Source organism: Mytilus trossulus, chromosome 10 (genome assembly GCF_036588685.1).
Source record: "Mytilus trossulus isolate FHL-02 chromosome 10, PNRI_Mtr1.1.1.hap1, whole genome shotgun sequence".
Taxonomy (NCBI): domain Eukaryota; kingdom Metazoa; phylum Mollusca; class Bivalvia; order Mytilida; family Mytilidae; genus Mytilus; species Mytilus trossulus.
In genome coordinates this window covers 76,191,154-76,217,974 of record NC_086382.1, presented here as the reverse complement: position 1 = coordinate 76,217,974, position 26,821 = coordinate 76,191,154, and the positions used below count along the sequence as shown (strand labels likewise).

At 31.6% G+C, this 26,821-nt stretch overlaps 1 protein-coding gene across 1 annotated transcript; it reads left to right on the top strand.

Moving 5' to 3' along the window:
* Positions 1 to 24,098: 24,098 nt before the first annotated feature.
* LOC134688186 (uncharacterized) lies at positions 24,099 to 26,348 on the top strand. The gene has a single exon (XM_063548657.1). The coding sequence runs from the start codon at positions 24,297 to 24,299 to the stop codon at positions 26,346 to 26,348; it is 2,052 nt and encodes a 683-aa protein (XP_063404727.1). The 5' UTR covers positions 24,099 to 24,296.
* Positions 26,349 to 26,821: the final 473 nt, after the last annotated feature.

Here is a 26,821-nt window from a genome sequence, read left to right as displayed (position 1 = left end):
ATAAATACAAAGCAAATTAGCAAAAACAGACACCAAGAATACAACTAATTATAATTAAAAATTATTATAATGTGATCATAGAATTTATAAGAATCAAGCCACGTCAAATTGGAATTATCTAAAAAAGAATACACTAAACAGTTAAAGTAATAATTTACAAAGACATATTAAAAAAACATAATAACACTTAACCAAGTTGCATAATATTCTGAAATGTTCACTTGTAATGGTATAATAAACTTTAGAGTGTAAATTTAAATCGAATAAAGAAGTGATTGAATTAAACAAACCAGTATTAAACGATGTTCAATATACACTATAAGATAATTGCATACACCCTTAATTGATCATGCCCGCATATGTCGATGGTAGAAACTACTGAGTTTTACTAGCTTTAAGAGCACCATTTACTACATTAGACACTCCTGTACCAAGTCAAGATTATGACAGTTGTTATCCATTCGTTTGATGTGATTGAGCTGTTGTTTTAGCCATTTCAGTTCGTTTCAGTTCAGTATTTTTGATATTTTACTTTTTTGTACATCAGACTGCTGAGTACATATTAGTAGTGCTATAATCAATACAGCTACAAGGCAAAATTAGATTTTAAAACCAAACAATGTAGTACCAATCGTTGTTTCACGTACGGGTTAGATTTTCTTGCTTTACAAGCATCAACCCATGATGTTTATGTTGATTATTATCAACGAGAAACAATGCATCAATATAATTAATTAATTTATATGAGAAGAATATTGTTGTGTATGCAGTTTTTGTTATGTGTGTGTAACAAACTTTTGAACACAATGAATATATAGATGTATGCCATTATGAGTATCGTGTTTGCAAATGCCTGAGTGATCTTGTTTCTAACGCCGTTTATAGTGTGAAAAAGTTCGTGGAGTCGACATCCTGCTAGTTTCAAAATTGTTAGTTGCTACTTTATCACTTAGCATGCAACACATAGAGGTAAGAACGGAGACATGTCGATCCGGTATGGTCAGAATGATTTGTGTGCAAAAGTGAATGTATTCCTGTTACATTTTGAACTAAAACATTAAAGTGCGGCTCAGTGTGTCGGTCTAGTATTAGGCAGAGGTTTTATGTATTCAAATATTTTGTTTTCAAATCTAATTATCCCTTCTCTTATATTATTTTATTATATCAACCTCTCAACTTGCTATACATAGTTTTTTTTGTTGGTGTCACCTCAATCCGTATATTGGACATTGGTTAGTGTTACGTAATTTTTAATCGTTCTGATCTATCGACGTCTTCATTCATTTGTATATGACAGTTATATATACCTATACATATATATGTATATATAAGTAATTGTATACTAAACCGGTGTTTTACTGGATGAATGAATGAATGAAGTAATACTTTAGTGCAAGCAGAAATACATGCATTGGCAAACAAAGACTTTGTTTTAATTTAGAATTTTATCGACCAAGCAGGATGTATCCTGACCAACAGGTATAAACCGGTAGATGCAAGTTAAATATATAGGTTTGGAAAATATTAGTCTTTTATATCTAAAATTAGAAATGATATTATGATTTAAATCAAACTTATAATACTGTCTGTAGAAGAATAAACCGATTTGTGCTAGTTTAAATTGTAAGATTTGCCTTCAAGGAATCAGTTAGTTTATAATAACGAAACAAATGGATGTTTTATCTTATTCGTGCACTGTATTTCAGAATCGCGTATGTCAATTTGTAAATGGTTATAAGAAGGGATACAAGTATTAATACACAAACACGTTTATATTCTTTTTTTGAGAAAGGACTTTAATGGATGAGTTTAGTCAGATTTGATGCCTGTTTTGTTCAACTTCAACGTCTCACTGTTGTCAATCGAGCATCGCAGAAGAGAAACAGACACTTATACTGCTTCTTATTCATTAGTCTGATGAAATCTACACCCACTATTGTATTATCAGGCACGTTAACTGTTTGTTGCGTAAAGTATCATCAGCTAGATATACTTGTTAAGCTAGGCTGACGTGTCTAATCTCATGGTTTTTGAAATTTTGATTTTTTTAATTCTGATACCGTCAAACAAATTTGATTAATCGATACTATGTGACCTGGTGTTATGATTGAAAGCTTCATCATCAGTTTTGAAACCCCCCTCCCCCACACACAAAATTGTATTTTAGAACTATTGATCCCTCGCAGACAGGATTTCAACTTTTATTCGCTGCGGCAGTACTTACTATTTCAAAAAAAGGGCAAGACTAATAACCATAGCAAGGATCAATGTTATAAGATAAATACGATTCGTAAGGACCATCTCCGAAGTATGTTATTGGCAATAACAATATTGCATAAGAATGATGAATACTTTGTTTCTTTATCATGACCGAATGATCAAAATGTGAATGAATTGTGTACTATTTTCGACAGCAATGCTAGAAGTGACGATTTGATCAAATATCCCCGATTAGGATTTAGGATTCCGCTATTTTTTTTTAACCCCGCCACATTCTGTATGTATGTGTGTGTCCCAAGTCAGAGGCCCGTAATTAAGGAGTGGTCTTTTGTTGCCGCGTTACGTATTTGTTTTTCGTTCATTGTTTTGTATATAAATGAACTCTTCATAGATGCTCGGACTATATTTTGTATATACGCCAGATGAGCGTTTCGTCTACAAAAGACTCATCAGTGACGCTCGAATCCAAAAATGTTTAAGAGGGCCAAATAAAGTACGAAGTTGAAGAGCATTGCGGACCAAAATTTCTAAAAGTTTTGCCAAATACAGCTAAGGAAATCTATGCCTGAGGTAGAAAAGCCTATATATTATTAGGCCGCTTTTTTCTCGTTTTTATTGATTTACATTTTTCATTTCGGAACCTTTTATAGATGACTATGTCGTATGGGATTCCACATGGTTGAAGGTCATAAGGTGACCTACAAATCATAATATCTGTGTTATGTGGTCTCTTGTGAAGACTTGTAACTTTGTCAATCAAACGAAAGATATTTTGTCAGTGTTCGACATGTTTTGTATACTGTTTGGAAGTCTCCAAATCATTTCGTTGTAATGTTTTTAAATCTTTTAAAGTTAAGCTTAAACCTGTTGTTTCTTAATTGCTTGTTCGGTTCATGGACAGTTCGAATATTAGGTTTAACATAAAAGATTACTCCTTCCCCTTTAATCAATTGTGGCCTCTGTCACGACGGAATCGTTTGAGATCATGTAAGTATTTGGTTTATTTTTTTGTACGATACGAGTGTAAGCACGGGTGTCATTCGGTTTAACGAGATAAATGATCGTGAAGGAATATCTAACGGTGGTCAGTTATTGAGAGACGATCGTGAAAGTTCTGGTAGCGGATCGTGAAAGACATTTAATCGAGAAGACACATGAAAGGTCAATAAATATCATTATTTAATTAATTAAACAGACAAATTTACGATGAAATAAAACTGTCTGTCAAAATGGTTCAACATTATGATCGTATGTGAGAATATCAAGTTTTAAAAGAACAGAGTTATTACAAAACAACAAAAGGCAGATTGCTTCTCGACATTTCAATGACATAAAAAATGTCAACAAACATAATTTTTTCACAAATTCGACTAGAAAAACTACTATTATCCGAATAAGGGTATTCTATTTCAATTAATCAAATAGTTCTCATAGTTATTTTGTGTAAACATGATCTAAAACTTGGTAAATAAAGAACTATTTACACAAAAACAGATTTTTCTGATCGTGACAAAAAATGCTGGTTATCGTTCAATCTCAAATTACTCATGAAATAAAATCAACGGTACCAATTTTGTTGCACCAGATGCGCATTTCGACAAAACATGTCTCTTCAGTGATGCTCGTGGCCAAAATATTTGAAGTCCAAAGCTTATATAAAAGATGAAGAGCTATAATCCAAAAGGTCCAAAAAGTATAGCCAAATTCGTGAAAAGAATCAGAGCTTTGCATGAGGGAGATACATTCCTTAATTTATAATAATTTTTAATACTTTGTAACAGCAAATTTTAATAACACAAAAAAATCCGTATTTTCATGCCAGTACCGAAGTACTGGCTACTGGGCTGGTGATACCCTCGGGGACTAATAGTCCACCAGCAGAGGCATCGACCCAGTGGTAGTAATAAAATCAACGGTACCAATTTTGTTGCACCAGATGCGCATTTCGACAAAACATGTCTCTTCAGTGATGCTCGTGGCCAAAATATTTGAAGTCCAAAGTTTATATTAAAGATGAAGAGCTATAATCCAAAAGGTCCAAAAAGTATAGCCAAATTCGTGAAAAGAATCAGAGCTTTGCATGAGGGAGATACATTCCTTAATTTATAATAATTTTTAATACTTTGTAACAGCAAATTTTAATAACACAAAAAAATCCGTATTTTCATGCCAGTACCGAAGTACTGGCTACTGGGCTGGTGATACCCTCGGGGACTTATAGTCCACGAGCAGAGGCATCGACCCAGTGGTAGTAATAAAATCAACGGTACCAATTTTGTTGCACCAGATGCGCATTTCGACAAAACATGTCTCTTCAGTGATGCTCGTGGCCAAAATATTTGAAGTCCAAAGCTTATATAAAAGATGAAGAGCTATAATCCAAAAGGTCCAAAAAGTATAGCCAAATTCGTGAAAAGAATCAGAGCTTTGCATGAGGGAGATACATTCCTTAATTTATAATAATTTTTAATACTTTGTAACAGCAAATTTTAATAACACAAAAAAATCCGTATTTTCATGCCAGTACCGAAGTACTGGCTACTGGACTGGTGATACCCTCGGGGACTAATAGTCCACCAGCAGAGGCATCGACCCAGTGGTAGTAATAAAATCAACGGTACCAATTTTGTTGCACCAGATGCGCATTTCGACAAAACATGTCTCTTCAGTGATGCTCGTGGCCAAAATATTTGAAGTCCAAAGCTTATATAAAAGATGAAGAGCTATAATCCAAAAGGTCCAAAAAGTATAGCCAAATTCGTGAAAAGAATCAGAGCTTTGCATGAGGGAGATACATTCCTTAATTTATAATAATTTTTAATACTTTGTAACAGCAAATTTTAATAACACAAAAAAATCCGTATTTTCATGCCAGTACCGAAGTACTGGCTACTGGGCTGGTGATACCCTCGGGGACTAATAGTCCACCAGCAGAGGCATCGACCCAGTGGTAGTAATAAAATCAACGGTACCAATTTTGTTGCACCAGATGCGCATTTCGACAAAACATGTCTCTTCAGTGATGCTCGTGGCCAAAATATTTGAAGTCCAAAGCTTATATAAAAGATGAAGAGCTATAATCCAAAAGGTCCAAAAAGTATAGCCAAATTCGTGAAAAGAATCAGAGCTTTGCATGAGGGAGATACATTCCTTAATTTATAATAATTTTTAATACTTTGTAACAGCAAATTTTAATAACACAAAAAAATCCGTATTTTCATGCCAGTACCGAAGTACTGGCTACTGGGCTGGTGATACCCTCGGGGACTAATAGTCCACCAGCAGAGGCATCGACCCAGTGGTAGTAATAAAATCAACAGATGATGAAAGATGCGGTTTTACTGTAATTTTTTGTTTGATGGATATCATTTTAGTTTAAACGTTGCATATCCATATTTTTGGCTAAATAGTGTCGGTCTTTCTGAATTGCACTTGACCGATTTTCAGAGCTGAATCCTTCACTCTTATTTAGACACGTTTTTAGTTGTTGTTTTTTTTAAACTTTCGAGGTAAAGTGTTGAAATAAAAAAAAATATTAGCTTTAATGTTCATCCTTATCAAAATAGTTACAGGCTTCAACCAGTTGCAGGTTTATCAAACGGTACAAGACATACTGATTTCTGATTACTCGTATTCAGTCTAGTCACGCATTATATTTCACGATAAAATAGTACGTTGTCTGATCTTTCACGATCAAGTTTGATGGAAATTCAACAAATTCAAGGTTTTCATATACAAGTTTATGCTTATAAGGGAAGAACATACTTTAATTTTACTGTACTGTCATATATACCAAAGATTTAATTTCAAATATATCATGATAAACTGAAATATGACCATTATAGGTACAAAAAGCGTGTTATTTTAAGTAATTTCATAGACATGCATTGCGCCTTTTGTGTTTTTTCATAAAGTACTGCATAATTTCTTTATCTTATTTCACAGTTATGTTAAGGAAGATAAACCATTTTGACTGACATATTTTTTGGATCGAATTTGTACCGCGTTTTGAAAATTAAGCGATTTTTCCAAAAATTCTGAACTACAATTTACATTAAATGTCTCTCACGATCCGTTACCAGAGCTTTCACGATCGTCTCTCAATACTTGACCCCCGTTAGATATTCTTTCACGATCATTTCTCTCGTTAAAACGAATGACACACCCGTGGTAAGTATCTGCACGAAAGGTTCATAGTTAAACCAATCAGTATATTGTTATCACATATTATTGATGAACTAATATTGATGAATTATTATTGGCAATACCAGTACAAATTAGGTTGTGTTTGATGTTATAGTCTGGTGAGTAAAGATCACCTCTTATATGATATACTCAACTTCTTTCTTCGATGCATTATGCAGTATGTTGTTAAAATTAATCAAACTCTGTAAAGAACATTGAATAAATCGTCATTGCATTTCATTTATGTTTTAGACAAATTAAAAGCTAAAGGTAAGTAATAATATGACGTATGTATGAAGCAGAAAAAAAAGAATGCGAATTGATAGAGCCGAAAGATTAGAGGTTTAAGTATTTCCATTAGATACTGTTCATTTGCAAAATGCAATATCTAAGGTTTTTGTTTTAATTAAATTCATTAACTTGCAATTACTTTGAAGAACAAATTGATTTTAAATACATGTATGTGCTGCGTCGGATATAAATCGACCTTATGTAAATCATTATCAATACATCTGAGAAAAAAAATTTGGTTTGAAAACATCCCCGTCTTACATTTTTGCGCCTGTCCAAAGTCAGGAGGCTCTGGTCTTTGTTTGTCTTGTATTATTTTAATTTTAGTTTCTTGTGTACAATTTGGAAATTAGTATGGCGTTCATTATCACTGAACTAGTATATATTTGTTTAGGGGCTAGCTTAAGGACGTCTTCGGGTGCGGGAATTTCTCGCTTCATTGAAGACCTGCTGGTGACGTTCTGTTGTTGATTTTTTTCTAAGGTCGGGTTGTCGTCTCTTTGACACATTCCCCATTTCCATTCTCAATTTTATTACATTTGATCATACAGCTATAAAACCTGGTTTAATCAATCTTTTTCTGCATAAGAGGTTCGTGTACTATATCTGGAATACGACAGTTGTTATCCATTTGTTTGTTGTGTTTGAGCTTTGATACGACATTTGAAAAGGAAGTTTTCGATTATGTTATTTTTTCTGAATTCTATATTACTCTTATTTTAATTCTTGTTTGGTTGATTGATTGATTACTAAATTATCAAGAATATTTATAACACAAAAACGTTTTAATGAATTTATGAAAGTGCCATATTCTAAACAAATTAGGTTAATGTTGTGATACTTATTTCAAAGAGATTGGGTTGGAAATTGTACATTATTTATCCTTGCGGGTCAAAAGTATTGGGAACATATGAGATAAGAAATGACAAATAATGATATATGAGCTGTTGCTGTAGCTTGCATTTGAAGAGTTTCAGATGACAGGTCATTAAAGTATGCATGTGGTAACTGACAAACTAACGACTATACAGAAATCTGATGTAAAGTAGTTGTCGTCTGTTTACGTAGTTCAAACGTGTTTATCGTTTCTATAAAGATTATTAAGTTGGTTTTCCCGTTTGATTTTTTTAGAAACCTTTATAGCTTGTTGTTTGGTGTGAGCCAAGGACCATGTTGAAGGCCTTAACTTGATCTATAATGGTTTACTTTAAAAAAAAAAATGTCATTTGGATGGAGAGTTTTCTCATTGGCACTCATACAACATCATAGATATATTGATTGGTTTGTTGATGGTTAATAAGCATCTTTTTTTTTTGGGGGGGGGAGGGGGAATCATATGCATATTTCAAGATATATGTTTATTATGTATTCGAAAAAAAACCCACACAACACAATAACAAACAAAAAGTAACAAAAAGTAACAAAGTAATAAAAACTAATGCACAATTTTAGAAATCATCATGAATGCATATAGGTGATTATGTATCGTAATAATCTTTTACAGATCATAATCATTTCAACCTCATTGACAGTTTGCAATATTAAATTTAAGTGAAACTTTAAAACATAACCATGTTCAATTTAAATAATGGAAAACGAGGTTCATTAATAATTACATATATTCAATAGGTAAATTTGAATTCAAATACCCCCAAAAAATTGAAATACATAACATACATGATGAACAGTGGCAACGTCTCAATTAATGACAAAGCAAATGTTTGTAAACATATAGTTGCAAATTTATTTTATTCCCCTTTAAAAGTGTCCTGTACCAAGTCAGGAAGATGGCCATTGTTATATTATTGTTCGTTTATGTGTGTGTTGCATTTTAACGTTGATTCGTTTTTGTTTTCTCTTATTTTTGAGATATTGAGATAAGACATGGCACGGTACTTGTCTATCCCAAATTCATGTATTTGGTTTTCATGTTATATTTTTTATTCTCGTGGTGTTGTGTCTGATGCTTGGTCCGTTTCTGTGTGTGTTACGTTTCGGTGTTATGTCGTTGTTCTCCTCTTATATTTAATGCGTTTCCCTCGGTTTTAGTTTGATACCCCGATTTTGTTTTTTGTCAATGGATTAATGAGTTTTGAACAGCGGTATACTACTGTTGCCTTTATTTGTTGCATGCCAAACCTCGCACTTTAATGGCAATGTTAAATATAACATTGAAATGACAACATAATATAACAGGACTACAATACAAATAAATAGGAGAACATATTAGACAAAGAAACACATGATTAATAGATAACAATAAGCATCAGGTTTAAATTTCAATACGCCAAAAACACGCCTCGTCCACACAAGACTCACCAGTGACGCCCAGATATAAAAGATCGAAAGTGAAAAAAAGTACAAAGTTGTACAGGACTGAAGATCAAAAGTTGAAAAATGTGCCAAATACGGCATTGTTTTTATGCTTGGGATAAGAACATCCTTATTATTTAGAACAATTAATGCTATTGCAAACAGTAAATTTTATCAAATGAATATGAACGAGATATATATAATGAAACTGAAGTATTAACAGAAAACTTAACCCGAATAAATAATGTAAGACCATCACAGTATAGACACACCCGATTCAGTCCAGGCCTCAACGCATAAATCATAAAAATGACGTCACATACGATGGCCAAAAGGCACAAACATTACGTCACATTTGAATTTATGAAATTTAGAAACAGCATGACGTCACATATGAAAAACTATAATTCAAAAGTAAGATAGAATTAGGATGGATTTAAGATTATATTAGAACTAAATACTGATATTACATTTAAACACAATGCATTTTGCAATACTTACTAATAGCAATTAACTATAATATATATATGTCCAGTTTCTTATGAATCCAACTTATATTATCGTACACAATACATTTTAATAAATGAAGGCGGTGATTAATTTTTCTTTCCATAACACATAAATATAATATGTTTTTCCTACTTTCAGAAATAAAACATTGACACATACTTACAATTTAGAAACAAGTAAAATAACAAAATATCCGAAGAAAATTCAAAACGGAAATTCCCCTTATTAACAGAATTAATACTGACGAACATTTTTCGTAAATCCTGGCCAATATTAAATCAATCCGAAGTGCAGGAACTCTATCAATAATCTATCTTTAAACATTTCATTCTACGCTAGTACTATTATACTGAAATAACTTCACAAATACTAAAAACCTCTTTTTCGATAAAAGAGTTGCGTTATTTTTTATTTGTATATATTTTATATTTATTGACCAATTATTTATTGTGTTGCGCTTGTTGCACACAATATATGCCTGAATGTATTAATAAACTTGTCTTGTCTTGTCTATTCAATGGCTACAATCAAAAGCTCATACACAACAAACGAATGGATACTTAATGTCATATTCCTGACTTGGTACTGTTATTTTATTATGTAAAAATTGGTGGATAACATCTGGTTTTATTTAAAGCTAGCTAAACCTCTCACTTGTATGACAGGAGCAATTGTTATCTGAATTTTGACAACAATGTGTGAAAAAAGAGACATATAAGGTAAACATGTGTAGGCGTACAGTGATCAGCATTGCGTTATAATCTTGATCACTATAAAAACACGTATGTAAACAAAGAAAGAAAAACAAATAGATATAGATTTTCTCAATCAACTTGTTTAAACATTCATTCTAATAGAGCCGTTAATTGCGGATATTAACCATAACCCTTTCACGATTTTTAAGTGGAGTGATAGGTCAAAAAATCAAACTAAGTATCAACGCGTTATTACATAGCGATAAATGAAAAACAGATACAAAATAGAGACGAAAGATACCAGAGGGACAGTCAAACGTAAATAAATAACTGTATAACATGTATTACAATTAATAAAAAATCATAACGAACAACGAAAACAAAAGAAGTACACTAATTGACATATCTTAACGTGAAAGAATATAAGGATGCAAACGTAAAGGTTGATGAATTATAAAACTGATCAGCCAAACAAAATAATCTAATAAAAACATTTAATAAACTGATAACTGTTTACAGAATAATCTTCTTTTTTTTTAAGACATATAAACGTTTTGTTCCTATATATTTCCTGTGTACAATTACCTTAGTCGTCCAGGATCAGGCTAAGGGTCCCTGTTTACAAAAATAAACCATCTATCCAGGGGAAATAGATGGCAATAAAAAAGTAGTCCACTTTTAACCTTGGATTTACATTTAGTGTAAAAAATATAGTATCCATATAATGTTAGAAGCTTCTAACAGTTCTATATTTTAATTTCAAAGTATTAAGTAAATAATTATAAGATACCCACATAAAAGATGTGCATTTACTAAAATAACCATGATAGGCTAATACTTTTTTTATCAATTGTTTTTGATACAATCATTATTCTAATACTATAAACCATAAACAAATGTACTTTGACTCAAGTTGTATTATACTATATAAAATGTCTAAATTTTCATTATTCCAGACTCCAGTTTTCTCTTATCAATGATATCAACGCCTTTTAAAAGAAGAACACATTTAAGATTATATTTCAAGTTTTGTTTCCAGATTTTATAATTATCCTGTGGTGTTTTAGGCGTTTTATTAAATTTTATTGAATTCCTAATTTTCCAAAGTGTCCATTTAAAATATATGATGATTATGTTTAAAACATAAAATCATACTTTAGTTCTCCCGTGTTTTTACCCAATAGAATGTCCTTTTCCCCAAAATGATTATTTATTCCTATGTTTGATTTAATAAGTATTTCTTTGAGTTTTTTTTTTAAATTAACTGTGATGTACTTCAAATGAAAAATAAGTGTTGCAGGGTTTCTATATTATTGTCATTTTGACAAATGTGGCATTTTCCATTTGACATCTTCATTTTGTTTAATCTTTCGTGAGTATATAAAATATTGTGCAAGGAATTCCATTTGAATTCTTTTACTTTATTTTCAATTTTCAAATATTTTAATCCCGACCGCATATTTTCCCAAATATTCCTTCCCACTTAATTTGACATTTGGAGATACATCTTTATTTAGAACCGAACGAATATAATTGAGTTTAAACTTTGATAATTTGATTTTTTCGTTGTTTAAATTAATTATCACAAGGTCATTTGATATATTTAATATACTTTCATAATACAAATTCTGGTTTCTGCAAGATTTCAAAATTTGCACGAAATCTTTAGGAATTGCCTGTTTAATTTTTGAAAATTCGGAAATACAATTTCTTCGATCAATCAGCTTCCTATAAATTTCATTGCAGCTAATGAAATCTTTAGTTTCTAAATTCCAAATGTCCTGGATAGTTGTGAAACCGCTTTTTAAAAAAGGAGAGTAGAACAATGGCTTATTTTTGAAACAAATAGAAGAGTTTCCAAATATCCTCGTATTTAAAATATTACTTTTATATGGAGGTATTTCAGCATTTTGAATAAATCCTGACCACGTATTTATAATTTTCTGATAAACCTGCGGTAGTTGGTTCATATCTTAACCATATAAACTTGAACATTTACATACAAAAAAAGCATCATTATATTTTTCGTCAAATTTCCGAAGCCAATACTTACCGATCGCATTCCAGCTTTCCAATGGCTCATGAATTAAACGATAAACAAGTTTTGTTTGTTTACTTTTTATAAACGTATCTATACTTACCATTCCCATCCCCCCTTTTATTTCGTTATAATACTTATATATACAGAATAATCATTGATAATTTTCTAATCAGATTTAGCTGAGTGTTTAACTTTCCAAAATATGTAAACTTATTAAAAATATATATTGTGTATAAAACGTTTTCTAAAATTCTGAAATCAGAAAGAAATTCAAGCTGAGATAAAAAAAAATGTGATATTTTGCTTGAAACATAAAGGTACATAACAATATATGTTTCCTCAAAGGAGTCTCCAGTTGCAATTGCTGTACATCAACGCATAGCGAGTAGTTACAACACTTCCATATAATCAGCTTGGTCATCTTACCGTGTTGATGTAGTAGACATACTGATTGTGTCATAAGTGCTATCTTCATTTCTATAAAAACAATGTATTTGATTAATATTATACACTTAGTAGTATAACAGATTATGTGTCTGACAATCTATCTTTATCATACAACCGTGTTTATAAAAAAAAACACTTTAAAAGAACGAAGAATAAAATAAGTTCTGTTAATACTTGTATCTTTATCAAAAATTAATTCTTAATCAACCAGCAACTGAAATGTATACTAATTTTCAAGACATGTTTCATTTGCAATTTTATTTTGTCATGCAGTTGGGAAAAGTGAGTTCGCTCACAGCTTGCAGTATGTTTTTGGCAGTTTTTCTTTTCCAAATAAGTGTGTTTTTTTATAACTTTTGTCTTTTTAATGCCATTATTACTTAATATCCGGATGCATCTGGGAACTACTGAATCAAAACTGACTCTGATTCAAGATTTATTGTTTACACGGATGGCTTTTCGTATCGGTCAACCAATTTGTGATGGTGACCATGAATTCTGTTGTATAGGTTTCAGTCATATTTTCGTATCATCTTATTGGAACGTTATGTTTCTTTTTGTTTTGAGAACATGCTAGCTTACTAGCAGTTAGGAGTAATATCAGGTTAACATCAATATAACTGTTCTTTTAAAGGATACCGTATATTTCACCTAACAAAGAGTATTCTTATAACAAAATCCTCGCTACTTTTTACCTCACTATATTTGGTAGCTAAATGTTCTTTAAAATTTTAATTAAAATACTGTGTTCAACTGTTGCTATTCTAACCAAAAATGAATGATATTATTACTTTGAGCAGACGAAGCAGTATAATGATACAATGACTTAAATCCACATACCTTGTTGGCATTGTAGAATTATATCTGTCTGTAAAAGAATGGTATATACATTGTCAAGTATTGTGTCATATCAATGACCATAATCACATGCTACCGATGATCTTAAAAGATATCTATAATACTAAAATTACGAGGTTCAATTTGTCAGCCGTCATCACGTGAAAATGACGAATCAAAAAATTCAACTTTACATATAACTAATATAGAACAAAGGTGTAGATTAACAATTATACCACTCAAGGCCCTTTTGTTTTCCACGTAATTAATATGGCCAATAATTAAGAAGTTCCGGGTCGAGTCCGATACCGATACCAATATTATTCACCTGTTACCTATTTATTACCTTATCTGTACGTTTCGCATCAGACAGGCGCACCATCAAACGGTGTATTCATTAATATGCTGTATACACGGGTCATAATAACAGGGTTGACACTACTTAATTGTCTCATAATCACAGGGTTGACACTACTAAATTGTCAAATTGTTACCGTTTGTAGTATTTTAATCAGTAAGAATTTCTAAGATAACAATACGAATACTAAAATTCTGGACTAAAAATAAGGCGTCTAGATACAGTTTTCAATTTGTTAGCAGGCATGACGTAAAACAGCGAATCAAAGAATTCAACTTCATTGATAACTAATATTGGACAATGCTGTTGATTAAAAAAATACTCCATTCCAGGACCTTTTGCTTTCCAAATAATTAATATTACCAATAATTGATACGTTCCAGTTCGACAGGTTCAAACAGAAAGATTTGAAAGCAGAGAAAACTGTGTATCTTATAATCGGCATGACTTTATCAGATGACAATACTAATACTAAAATAAGGCTTGCGCATAGTTATATACTTTACTTCAGTAACGGACCCGCGATATCACGGGTGTGTTCTAGTACTTCTAAAAGTGGAATATAAAACAAAAAAACTTCTGACAATTATTCTAATTTGGAGATAACTATATCGTAATAAAAGCTCCGACGGCGTCAAATCACCAATTGATACCATCGGAGATTAACATTCAATATTGGTATTTCCATTCTTATTAAACTGACAGAAATCAACGTCAAATTATACATTTCAAATATGTCATACGTCGTCTTTGCTGGCGCGTACGCTTTCATAGCCATTGATGCCACAAAAAATAGTGTCGTTAACAAATTAAGATGTGAGTTGCAAACGATGTTACATTTAAATGAGTATTAACAAGTCACTGGGTGCAGGAGCAGGATTTGTTCGAATTATGATAAATACGAATCTGATATTTTGTCCATTCCAGATAAGATAACTCTTGTTATCGCTATTTTGTGCATTTTTCCTTTGATTTTTTTTTGTGATAATTTTCATATCATGCTACTCGCTTGAGATGGAAAAATTATCGCTAGAAACTAAGGACGCCACGTGCGTTGTTAACGAAATTGACATTGAAATTGACAACGTCGTCATAGGTAAAATAGCGATAAACAGATTATCATTGGTCATCTCAACTCGATTGCTTTTCTCACTTTCGCTGTTCCAGCTCAAGCGAGAAAATCATTATTGTTGAGATAATCAACGATAATCTATAATTACTATATTAGTACATTGATGATTACAATATTCAAATTGACACTTCCATACCAGAAATATCATCATCATATTGTATGAACTACTCTTTAATCTAGTTTCATATCTATGACAATAAACGGTAACTGTACGTTTTAGTTACTAGTTACTGTGAGCTTCTTCGATGATCTGACAGTATAACTATTTCTTTATATAGTATAACGAAACCCAACTCTTTAAACAGCTAAAGGATATCACATACATGTATAAACAGTATATCGGACTCTAAAATAACAATAACACGTTTTACAACCTCTCTAACTCCTCATGTCAATTGAAAAAATATATATTCGTTCACCGAAAAAAATATGAATATTTTACTGGTAAACTTCGTTGATGGTTGTTATCTGATATTTAATGAAATGATATGTAAAGTGTTGTTTATAGTACTGAACGGAATATAACTTTACTCATAAACACTTTGTACAATATTTTTTAAAGGGTGCCAAATTAACGAAGTATCAAGGAAAAATCAAGGATTGCATTACTCATTTAACAGAAGAATGAATTTAGGCAACAGGAACCACAACAAAACTGTGCGATAAAAGTTGTAGAAATGATACTCGTCGCTATTCTAAAGTTAAAATTCCGTAAAAAACACAGGCATGTGAAGTCTTACCATATCAGATTGGTCAATGTCTTTTGTAAAACCCCATGCAGTTCCAAATCAATAACATAAAATGTATGTATGTCTTTCTTTAGTAAGCCATCACTAAATAATAAAGTTAGTAATAATAAATTAAAACCAGGGTTAAAGTATATGGCACCGACAACTTCGTTGCGGGGTAAAAACAAAGTTGGACCAATCCTGTTGACAATTATTCACCAGCTGGTATCGTAAACCTAAATCAACGGATGATGCATATTGCACAAAGGGACCTACATTTGGTGTGTTTCAATTTAAAGAATTACCTGACGTTTTCGGCGAAACTCTTTTGATAAATATAATTATGCATATAACCACTATCACTACACCTAATACTGAGGAGCATACTGCAATTATCACAGTCATGCTGTTTCCTGTAGAGTTTGGGGATGTGGTGGCCTCTGTGGAGCTGATGGATTTATTCTGTTCTAAAACATATAAAAACGTAGCCTTTGTTTTATTTCTGGATGGAATTCAAAGGTCGAAAAAAGAAAATCATATTCTACTTGTAACATGGTAATATATGTCATATAAATGCAAGAGTGTGAGAGCCTGTCTAAAAAAACTAAATTCTATTTATAAAGACTTTTAAGGCTAGTAAAGGTTATATGTTGTAATAATATCAATAACTATAGAATATATTGACATTTACATAAATTGTTCTTCAACAGATTAAAACATAAGGAAATGTGTATTCTTAATGAATGCTTTGGGGTATTTATAGATACTTATTCTTGGCATTGGACAAGGTAATGTTCTTTTATGACTGTTTATGACGTCTTTACACAAATCCATTAGATGTTGGATATGTACTGATGGATAATTTAGTCATAACTGCATAACTTGTTAGTTTTAAGTGGCCTTAAACTATCTGTCAATAACTACGAGTATTTTTCAGATCTATGTAATTAATTTCTTTTTGTTGTTGGGATATACAAATACCCGGCCACGTTCACTCTGTGTATTTTTTTTATTTGTTTCAATCTGATGAGTTAAGCCTTTTTCAATGAATTTTTACACTTTATTCTTATTTTGTACTGTTACACCACCGTCCTAGGGTGGGGATTGGAATCCTGCTAACATGTTTAACTCCGATACATTCTGTATGTATGTGTCATCCCAAGTCAGGATCCTTTAATTGAGTAGTTGTCGTTTGCTGATGTTTAACACATTTGTTTTTGAATTATTATTTATACATACATTAGGCCGTTAGTTATCTCGTTTGAATTGTTTTACATTTGTCATTTCGAGTCCTTTAATAGCTGACTATGGGCTTTGCTAAAAGTTAAAGGCCGTCCGATGACCTATAGATGTTATTTTCAGTGTCCTTTGATCTCTTGTGGAGAGTTGTCTCATTGGGAATCGTACTACATCTTCTCTTTTAATTTCTATGTCATCAACCTAAAATTTCTATTTAGAGAATGCTTTATCAATGTATAACATAATTCTTGGTTTAATAGCTTTCTTGTTAGAAACAACACTCTATCAAGGACATTTAATAGCAATCGCTGCGTCTAGAATATTATACATATATACGAATCCTTCTTATGCATGTGCAGCTGCATGTTGCTTTACAATTGATACAAAAAACGGAAAATTCACAATTTATTTGAGATTTTTTTCATGTTTTCATCTTCAAACCCTCATTGACAGTTACTATATAAATGACAATTGGGAATATAGCAAAGAGACTACAATCCAACCACATATCAGATAACAGCCGAAGTCCGCCAAAATTGGTCGTCATTGCAGCGAGACAAATCCGATACTGGAGTTGATCCTCAGCTGGCCCCTAACAAATACAGGCAACAGTAGTATACCGTTGTTAGAAATTCATAAATTGATTTAGTTTAAACAAATCCTGGTTACAAAATAAAACTAAGGCAAACACGACAAATATTAGAGGAGAACAACGACTCTAAAAACACGAAAAATTTAAAGGAGAGCAACGACACTAAAATGCAAAACACACGTAAACGAACTATTATATAACAATGACAATTTTCCTGACTACAGGACGTTTTAAGAAAAATGGTTAATTGAAACTGGTTTTGTTGACAGCCAAACTAACACTTAAATGACAACATTACATGAAAGGACTACAATAAAAATAAATGGGAGAAAATATAGGACAGATCAACACACAAATAAACAAAAAAAAATAATACAAAACGACAAGCTAATATAGTTATTAAAGGTAACAGGCCCACAATTTAATACGCCAGACTCATATTTCGTCTAAATAAAACTTAATAGTAAGGCTCAGGTCAAAATAGTATAGAAAACCAAACAAAGTTGAAGAGCATTGCTTAACCATAATTCCAAAACAGTTGTGTTAAATACGGCAAAGGTTATCTGCATGGGATAAAAATCCTTAGTATGTAACAAAATTGTTCACAGGTGCAATGAAAATCATTGACACATAAAACTTCAACACATATAAATGAACAAAACAACCATTACAAGACTAACAATGACCAGATGCTTCTTACTTGGAACAGACCCAAACCACAAAGGGGAGGGGGGGGGGGTGATGATGTTTTCCATCCTCTCTCTACACCTCTAGTCAATGTAGAATAAAGAAACGCTTACCAATTCGCACAGTAAAACTCGGTTTAAATAACGGACGAGTCTGATTTCAGAATAGATATCAAAAGAAGCAAATTGATAATAATTATTTAACAAAATACTTCTAACAGTTACTGACATGCTCGCTTTTCATCATTTGGAAATAATTTACAATACCTCACATTGGGGGTTTAGTATCATATTGACATATTAACATTTTGACGTTGCGTCGTTTGTTTTCTCTTATTTTTGAGTGTAAATTCACATTGCGATAAGACGTGTCACGGTACTTGTCTATCCCAAATTCATGTATTTTGTTTTGATGTTATATTTGTTATTCTCGTGGGATTTTGTCTGATGCTTGGTCCGTTTCTGTGTGTGTTACATTTTAGTGTTGTGTCGTTTTTCTCCTCTTAAATTTAATGCGTTTCCCTCCGTTTTGGTTTGTTACCCGATTTTGTTTTTTGTCCATGGTTTATGAGTTTGAACAGCTGTATACTACTGGTGCCTTCATGTCATCATAAAATATATAAAAAGAACATTAACCGTAGCATGCCAACAACTGGTTTTAGAATTAATGTGTTTATTTCCAAAGCAAAAACTCTATGAGTGAATCAATATTTATACCAAAATGTACAATCTTTAATTACCTGATAACAGTATCGTAACTTTATCCCTTCCGAATAAGTATGCATAAAGGTTTGGTTAGCTTTTGATGTGAATGACGACACGTGTGTCCCTCGTAAAGAATATTACCATTTAAGATTAGATGTGAAGAAGCTGAACATTACGATGTATAGATGCTGATTTATATTTACGAATGATGTCCTTGTAAATATGATAAAATTTAGTAAATGTTTTGACAAAATTGTGATATAAAAAACCCTTTTGTTATAATTTTCAGTAATAAAGAGATTTTTATATTTTAAATCAAATACGTTTTTTGATACAAAACCGAAACGAACAAGTTGAAATATATAAACACCATAAGATGATAACAAGGGAACGTCGCCATCTAAAATGGATAATTAACAATAGGAAAAGAAAAGTCATCTCTTTTATCATAAATTTTGACAATAAGCTTCCCGTTAAATATATAGATATCAAGATCCCGAAAAACGCTGTGTTCATTGCATTATTAGCCTTTTTGAAAGTCAGTTCGGCAGGAAATATCACTTAAGTGTACATACTGAAGTCAACATTGAAATTGTGTACTGCTATTTTTTTCGACTGTTTAAAGACACCCGCTACTATATCAAAATGAAAACTGCTGTATTACACATTGATGACAATATAATTGTAATTGATGCGTCTATCATACAATTGAGAAGTTTAGCTAGATATAGAAAAAGGTTTTCTCCAACAGTTTCTACATTAGAAAACCTATGTACCAAGTTAGGTTGTTTTTCTTTTATTTGATGTGTCTAAGCATTTTATTTTGTTATTATAAGAGAGACTTTCTGTTTAGAATTTTGCAATGATCTCGGTATTTTGGTTATTTTACTTTTAAAAAGTAATGCTAGCTTATTTCTTTTCTTTTAAGAAGCTATGTATTAAGTATATAGCATATGAAATAAGGAAACATGTAAATAAATGAGTTTACTAGATATTACCTTGTTTAATAACAAACAAATGATTCACCTCTCCAAAACTGTTTAGGATCACACATTTATACAGTCCTAGTTCAGCTTTGTGTACTGTTAAGTTGCTTATGAAACCTTCTACGTTTACCAAAACACGATGCTGTCTGATTTGTACGCTAGAATATGTTGTTGATTGTAGAAATTTAGTTCCTAATGCAACTGGTTCATTATTAAAGTACCACTTTGGATCACTTGGAAATGGTTTCGAGAAAAACGTCACAGAAAAAAACGTATCGCGTCCATCGACTGACGTGGAGTGTGATATAAGAAAAGGAGGACCTGAAAAGAAAAAAAGTATGTGCTAGGTTGTGTTTTCGTTTTGAAACAAAACTAATGCGAACATGTTATTTTATGAGCTTGAATGATAACAGATCTGAACTTTGTTTTAGTAATTTTACCTAAAACTGATACACAGTAAATCTTTATGCCATATGTAATCAATATCATATTATATATGTAAGTGTTAACAATCATCTTACATATTAATATTATTCACTACGAAAAGTCAGCAATATTTTCAGAGCGTCAGAATTTGAGGTTACAATAAGGTCACATTCAATCAAGTAAAGCATATGTGACATTTGAATGTTTGTTCATATATTGACATATGATAGCTTGAAAAATAGCACGGTGACCCATACTTTTTATTAAATTTTTGAAAAGAGCAAAGTAAAATCTTCATTTTGGCAAACCATAAAAATATTCTGTCTCAAAAAATATATACTTATGATCTACCCTAATGAACTTTTATGCAAGTCTCTTAGTTCATATTTTGTTGTATAAGCAGTGAGCAATATACACATGCAGTTTAAATACTAATCAACCAACTGACACTGGCAATTTTTGATAGGATTGTTTAGTCGCGTCTTCCAAATTCATGTAAGATTAAGATTGATCTTTTTACCTTTTTGCAAATAACAAATAAAAAGAATTATATCAGTTTGGTAATTCTCAACCAAGAGGAAATACATACAATTAGATCAGATCCTGTCATGTTAGAAAATGTATCTATACAATGAGAAACAAAAGTGATTGTATGAAAATCGAAAAACCAAAAAACGCACACCTACACACATATGTATCTAAAAATGTTTGAGTAAGATAAATGACAAAATATGACAATGTTTGGAACAATATTTACCGCTTACGGATAATGTAGTAGACTTTTCCATTATTGCCTGGCCGAGTATATCTGTTTTCCATCTACATGTGTAATCACCGGTATCTTGACTATTACAAAATGGAATAGTCAGAATGTTTGAGGTATTAACATGCCTGCCTTGGAGTGAACGAATAGTTTGTCCAGCGTTTGAATGAATCCAAGGAACTGGAGTGGCGCCGACCAATTTTAAAGTGCACTTCAACTCAATACTATGTGAAGTGTCACAATAGGTCCGTCTTTCCAATTCTAAACTAGCTAGTTAATAAATATATATATATATATATTATATGCCTTAAAACCTCTTCTACAATTCAATTGATATCTATAAGTATACCCTATATAAAGGGAACGAATGCATACGCATAATTGAACATTTATTTGTTGCAAAAAAAGAAGTTAAACCATACATGTATATATATATATATCTATGTATTGCATAATATTAATACATTTACTATCTTTCCCTTTATATTGACTAGTTCTAATGTAGTATAAAAATTTTACTTGTCAATTACGTACTGATATCTTAAAGAAGATGTGGTATGATTGTCAATGAGACATTCTCAACAAAAGACCAAATGACACAAAATTTAATAACTAAAGTCACCGCACGGCCTTCAACAATTAGCGAAGCACATTCCGCATAATCAGCTATAAAAGACCCCAAAATGACAAATGTAAAATAATTCATACGAGAAAACTACCGGCATAATTTATGTACGAAAATGAACGGAAAACAAGTATGTAACACATCAACAAACGTAAACCGCTGCATTACAGGCTCCTGACTTCGGACAAATACATAATGAATGACGTGACGAGGTTAAACATGTTAGCGGGATCAAAACCTTCTACCTAACTTTGGAAAGTGATGTCACAATACAGCTTAAGATGTAAATTTAGTTTGATAACTTTTTTAGGAATACCTAGTTTCATCATTATTGAATAATTAGTTTTCTGCTTAGGGATTTAGCAATTAAGAAATACTTATGATGTTTTATTTATCAAAAACGTACGAAATTAACCAAAGCATGAGATCTCGTATCATCTTGCTTGGTTTATTTCTATTAAATAGAAAAAAATAGATGTTTAACAAGTTGTTCACATCTAAATAAACATACCTATGATGTTATTTTTTATATAGTTCAATACATATTTTTGTTAAAAACACTTTTTTTTATCATTTAACATCATTTATTTGAAAAAATGGACAGAAAAAATATTGATCAAAATATTTGAAAATTACCTGGTCCTAAAATAATTTGTTCTACAATTAATCCATATGGATTAGAAATTTGACAATTGTAAACATCGCTCGGGCGTCTCTTGAAATTATGAATGGTTAAGTTTGATATAAATCCCTCGGTCGTTACATCCACGTTGTATTGCTTTAGTCCAACTGTCATGTTATTTACGTCTATGGTGTATTGTGGATCTCCATTTAACCGATTGTTTCCTAGCAACCATTGAATTTTGAAATCGTATGGAATTGAATAAAACATAACGGACAAAATTAAATCATCTCCGACGACTTCTGTCTGCTGATTCAATGCAATAGGAGGACCTGTAAAAAATCATAATATTGATATTGATGAAGCCACAAATGTTCGCCAAGTTTAGTAACAAAATATATAATATATGGATGGATGGATGAATGGCGTTTGTGTTTGTAGCAGCTCAGTGTGAAATGTGTTACGTTTTCTCTCTTATATATAGTTTTTTAGTGTTTGATACAATTGAACAGCGAAGTAGTACTATTACCTTTATCTAACGTCCAGCGGCAGATTTTATTTTACACTGAACAAATGTGAAATGCATGAAAGTATAGCAAAGAAAAAGAAAATGTTGAGACCTTTTAGATTGGTCAGATCTTGTTTAGTAATGTTGCGACTGTGGGTGATTTGTTTCCGGTCAATACTGGTTTAATGTCTTAAGAAAAAAGCCTTCCCTTATATCTAATGTTCATTACAGGTAGACGTGTTTTACACGACAGTTCATTGATCAAATAGTTAATTTGATGTTGACAAATAGGAGATTAAGGAACAAACACCATTTAAAAATATTATGAGTCCATATTTATGTTAACGTACCATTGACTAACAGATGTACATATCTGTTAATATTTGGCAGCAGAGAATAATCTGTTGACAGCATACAAGTGTATTCTCCAGAATCGTCATGATTACAAAAAGGAAAATGAAGAGTATTTGTGTCTTCATCAACCAAATTTTCATTCAATTCTCTGATGAATTGTCCATTACGTGAGTGTATCCAACGTATCAGATTTGTTGTTAAGTACTTATATAAACATGGAAGATCGACGGGTTGAGATGCATTGCTATTATATGCAGTTGATACATTGTCTAAAATAGATTGATCGATAAATATTTGATAAATATACTTAGATATCAATGAATAGGTATCAATAAAAACCAGTTCAATGGATTACATAATAGATTTCTAAATCAGACAAATGTTTGGTTTTAAATTGTATTATATTTCTCTGGCGATGCATGTATAGCAGGATATTTCCCCATTGACACACCAGTCTCTCTCTCTCTCTTTTAAGAATATGTTTTTCTTACATTTTGAGTATGTTACATTGATTTGTCTTCTTAATCGATTTATGCAATTAAAAAAGTAACTTAATGACTTTTGACAGGAATATATTAGTGTATAAACTCGACCAATTGACTCGCAAACTAATAAAAGTCCAAAGATTTATAACTTCGAGCAGCTTTGTCTTATAATGGCCGCCATTTTGTTAACATTGGTTACGAAATGTATTTTTGTCAACGTCATCTATCGAAAAAATAAACTTCATTAGAATCCGCTACCGGAAGCCCTCTCAATTATTATTATTAAAGTTTTCCCTAGCATACAAATCATATTTTAAATTAAGTATATACTTCCGGTTGAACATGGCGGCATGTGCAATCCCCGCTAAAGAATTTTAAGATCAACATAGGGCATTAGACCATCCCCTATCCATATCCACTAGTCTCAAACATTTATTGAAGTCTGAGCTGAAAAACTGTTCATATTTAAAGGTTATCCGACCATTATACATATATATATTTACATCAATTTGATACGGTACAACTAATAACCAAAAACACCATCAAACATGTCATCATTCGAAGAATTTCTGAATCAAAACAATGTAAAATGGCTGAATAATGAAGAAGAAACATACGAAAACTATCCCAAATCATGTGTTCCATTAGTTCTAAATTCCTGTTCAGGAAAAAAGGCCAAAAAATGTATGTTTGAACAACTAGACACATCTATATATGAAAGCAGTGCTCGAATGGTTGCATTCAAAACCTCCACACAACGTGTACACCCTTGGATTCGGGCAATGTGGTTATTTTATTATGAATACTTAGGCATACAAAATTCCTATGATGTAAAATGGTCTACAGAGCCTACTTCCTGGCGACCAACCAGTAAAGTACAACTTAAAAAAATTATGACTGAAGTGTCAAAAATTGAGGACAGTTCAGCAAACGAAAATCTAACTCAGTTTATGATCACCATATATCCTACTACTGGTTTAATTGAAGTGCAGGGAAATGCTTATCAGTCATTTGTAACTAATGATTTCCCTTTATTACTCAAGTGTGTCAACAAAATGATAATCAATCAACAATTCACAAGCACGGACACAGATGACCCAAATAACAATGCTAATATTGATCAAGAGGAAACTGTATTGAAAACAGTACAAAACAAAATTGTCAAAAACTCTGACAAAATAAAATCTTCAGATACAACAAATGTGAAGGAATCCCAATTACTTAAAACATTAGAACAGTCAACACAAGTGAATGATTCAACATTAAACACTTCAATACAGTCACCCGACTCAATTTCTATCCTAGAAGACAACTGTGTCAAAGCTATTGACAAAATTGAAACAGTATTAATAAAGAATGTTAATGAAAAACTTTCTGTAGTAATAAAAACTCACACAATGGCATTAGAAGAGCAATCAATCATGCTAAAGCAATGTATGGCTGAAATTCAAAACAAGCAGGTTAATGCTACATTAGAAAAAAAGGGACAAACAAGTTTAGAAACAGAAAACGTTAAATTAAAGAGTAGGATTGATGCTTCACAATTAAAGATAGAAACATTGAACAACAGCATACAACATTTAAGATCAGACTACGAATTAAAGTTAGAAATGTCAAAATCTGAAATAAGTCATCTCAGACAAGATAATCAAAATCTTAAAGTCAAACTCAGTGGAACTCAGAATGACTGTCAAGCCGAAATTGACCACCTTCGTTATATCATTAAAAGTAAGAATGAAGAAATAGAACGGCTTGAAGGGACAGCGAAGTCACTTAGAGAAACAATTGACCAACAGCAAGACGCAATTATATCCATAAAGATGCAACCACTACCTCAAAGAAGCTATGATTCTTATGATAATTTTCAAAATGTAGCTTCTACATCAAAAGCTAAGGATGTAAATAAATCCCCAAATAAGGTGGAAACAATTTCTAAAAACAAGAACCTCGATACGGTGAATAAACCAAAGTCAGATGTCAATCAGAAACCTAAAGTCATTATTGTGGGAACCTCTAATACAAGTCGTTTAAACACAAATTTCTTATCCAAGAATTTCACCACAACTAAATACACAGCTTTCCACTTAGAAGACACAGCAAAAACTATAGAGGAACTCAAATTATCTCCAGCACCTAATGTTATTGTATTACATTCATTGACAAATAGTTTAAAGGATAACTCAGCAGATAATTGTGATACAAAATTGGACAACATTGTTCAAACTACCAATAAAAAGTGGCCTTCTTGCAAAGTTGTGATCTCGCTTGCCACCGTTAGAAAAGACAAAGACACTTATAACAACCAAGTGCACTTAGTCAATGCCCTTGTGAGGAATCATTTTACAAAATACAATTTCGTCTCTCTATGCGACAACGACAACCTAGCAACAAGAGGAAAACCTATTGATAGATTTATAAAAGACGACGGCTTCCATTTAACAGATCAAGGTGTTGCCCGTCTCGCATCAAACATTAAACGGTCATGTGAAGAAATACTTAACTGTCAACCATCGACGAAGAGTTCCAAAAAACCTAACAATTATAACAACCAAAGATACGGCTATTATTATGGAGACTATTGGGGTGACAGATGGAACTAAGTTGACCTTTTGCCTTTATGTTGATTTTTTATTTTATTTTTGCAAAAACTGTCATAAAATAGTAAATTGACCCATAAAAATCAAGTGGTTGATTACTAAATTTTGTACACTGTCTCATTTTTAGTACAAATATCTTACGTTTGTAAATTCTCAAAAAAAAAACACTCACTTTTTGAGTTATCTGTGCCTATAGAAAATTTTGTTTTCATTTAGAGTACATAGAAAGTCTAAGCTTTAATTTAAATTTTTTTTTTTTTGGTTTTTTGGTTTTGTTTTCTGTTTTGTTTTTAGTATTTGTTAAAAAAAAAAAATAGAAAGTTTGAATATCTTTTACTCCAAATAACTTAATATTTAAGACCAAACAAGTATTATAAAAAGTTAAATATACACTTGATATACAGCAGTTTGTGTTGTCTAGACACCCTGTAGCAATAGAACATTGTTTATCTATAACTGCTCAATTTTATTGTAAG

Bases quoted from the DNA above. Each gene is read 5' to 3' on its own strand.
- LOC134688186 (XM_063548657.1), top strand. From the start codon at position 24,297: ATGTCATCATTCGAAGAATTTCTGAATCAAAACAATGTAAAATGGCTG.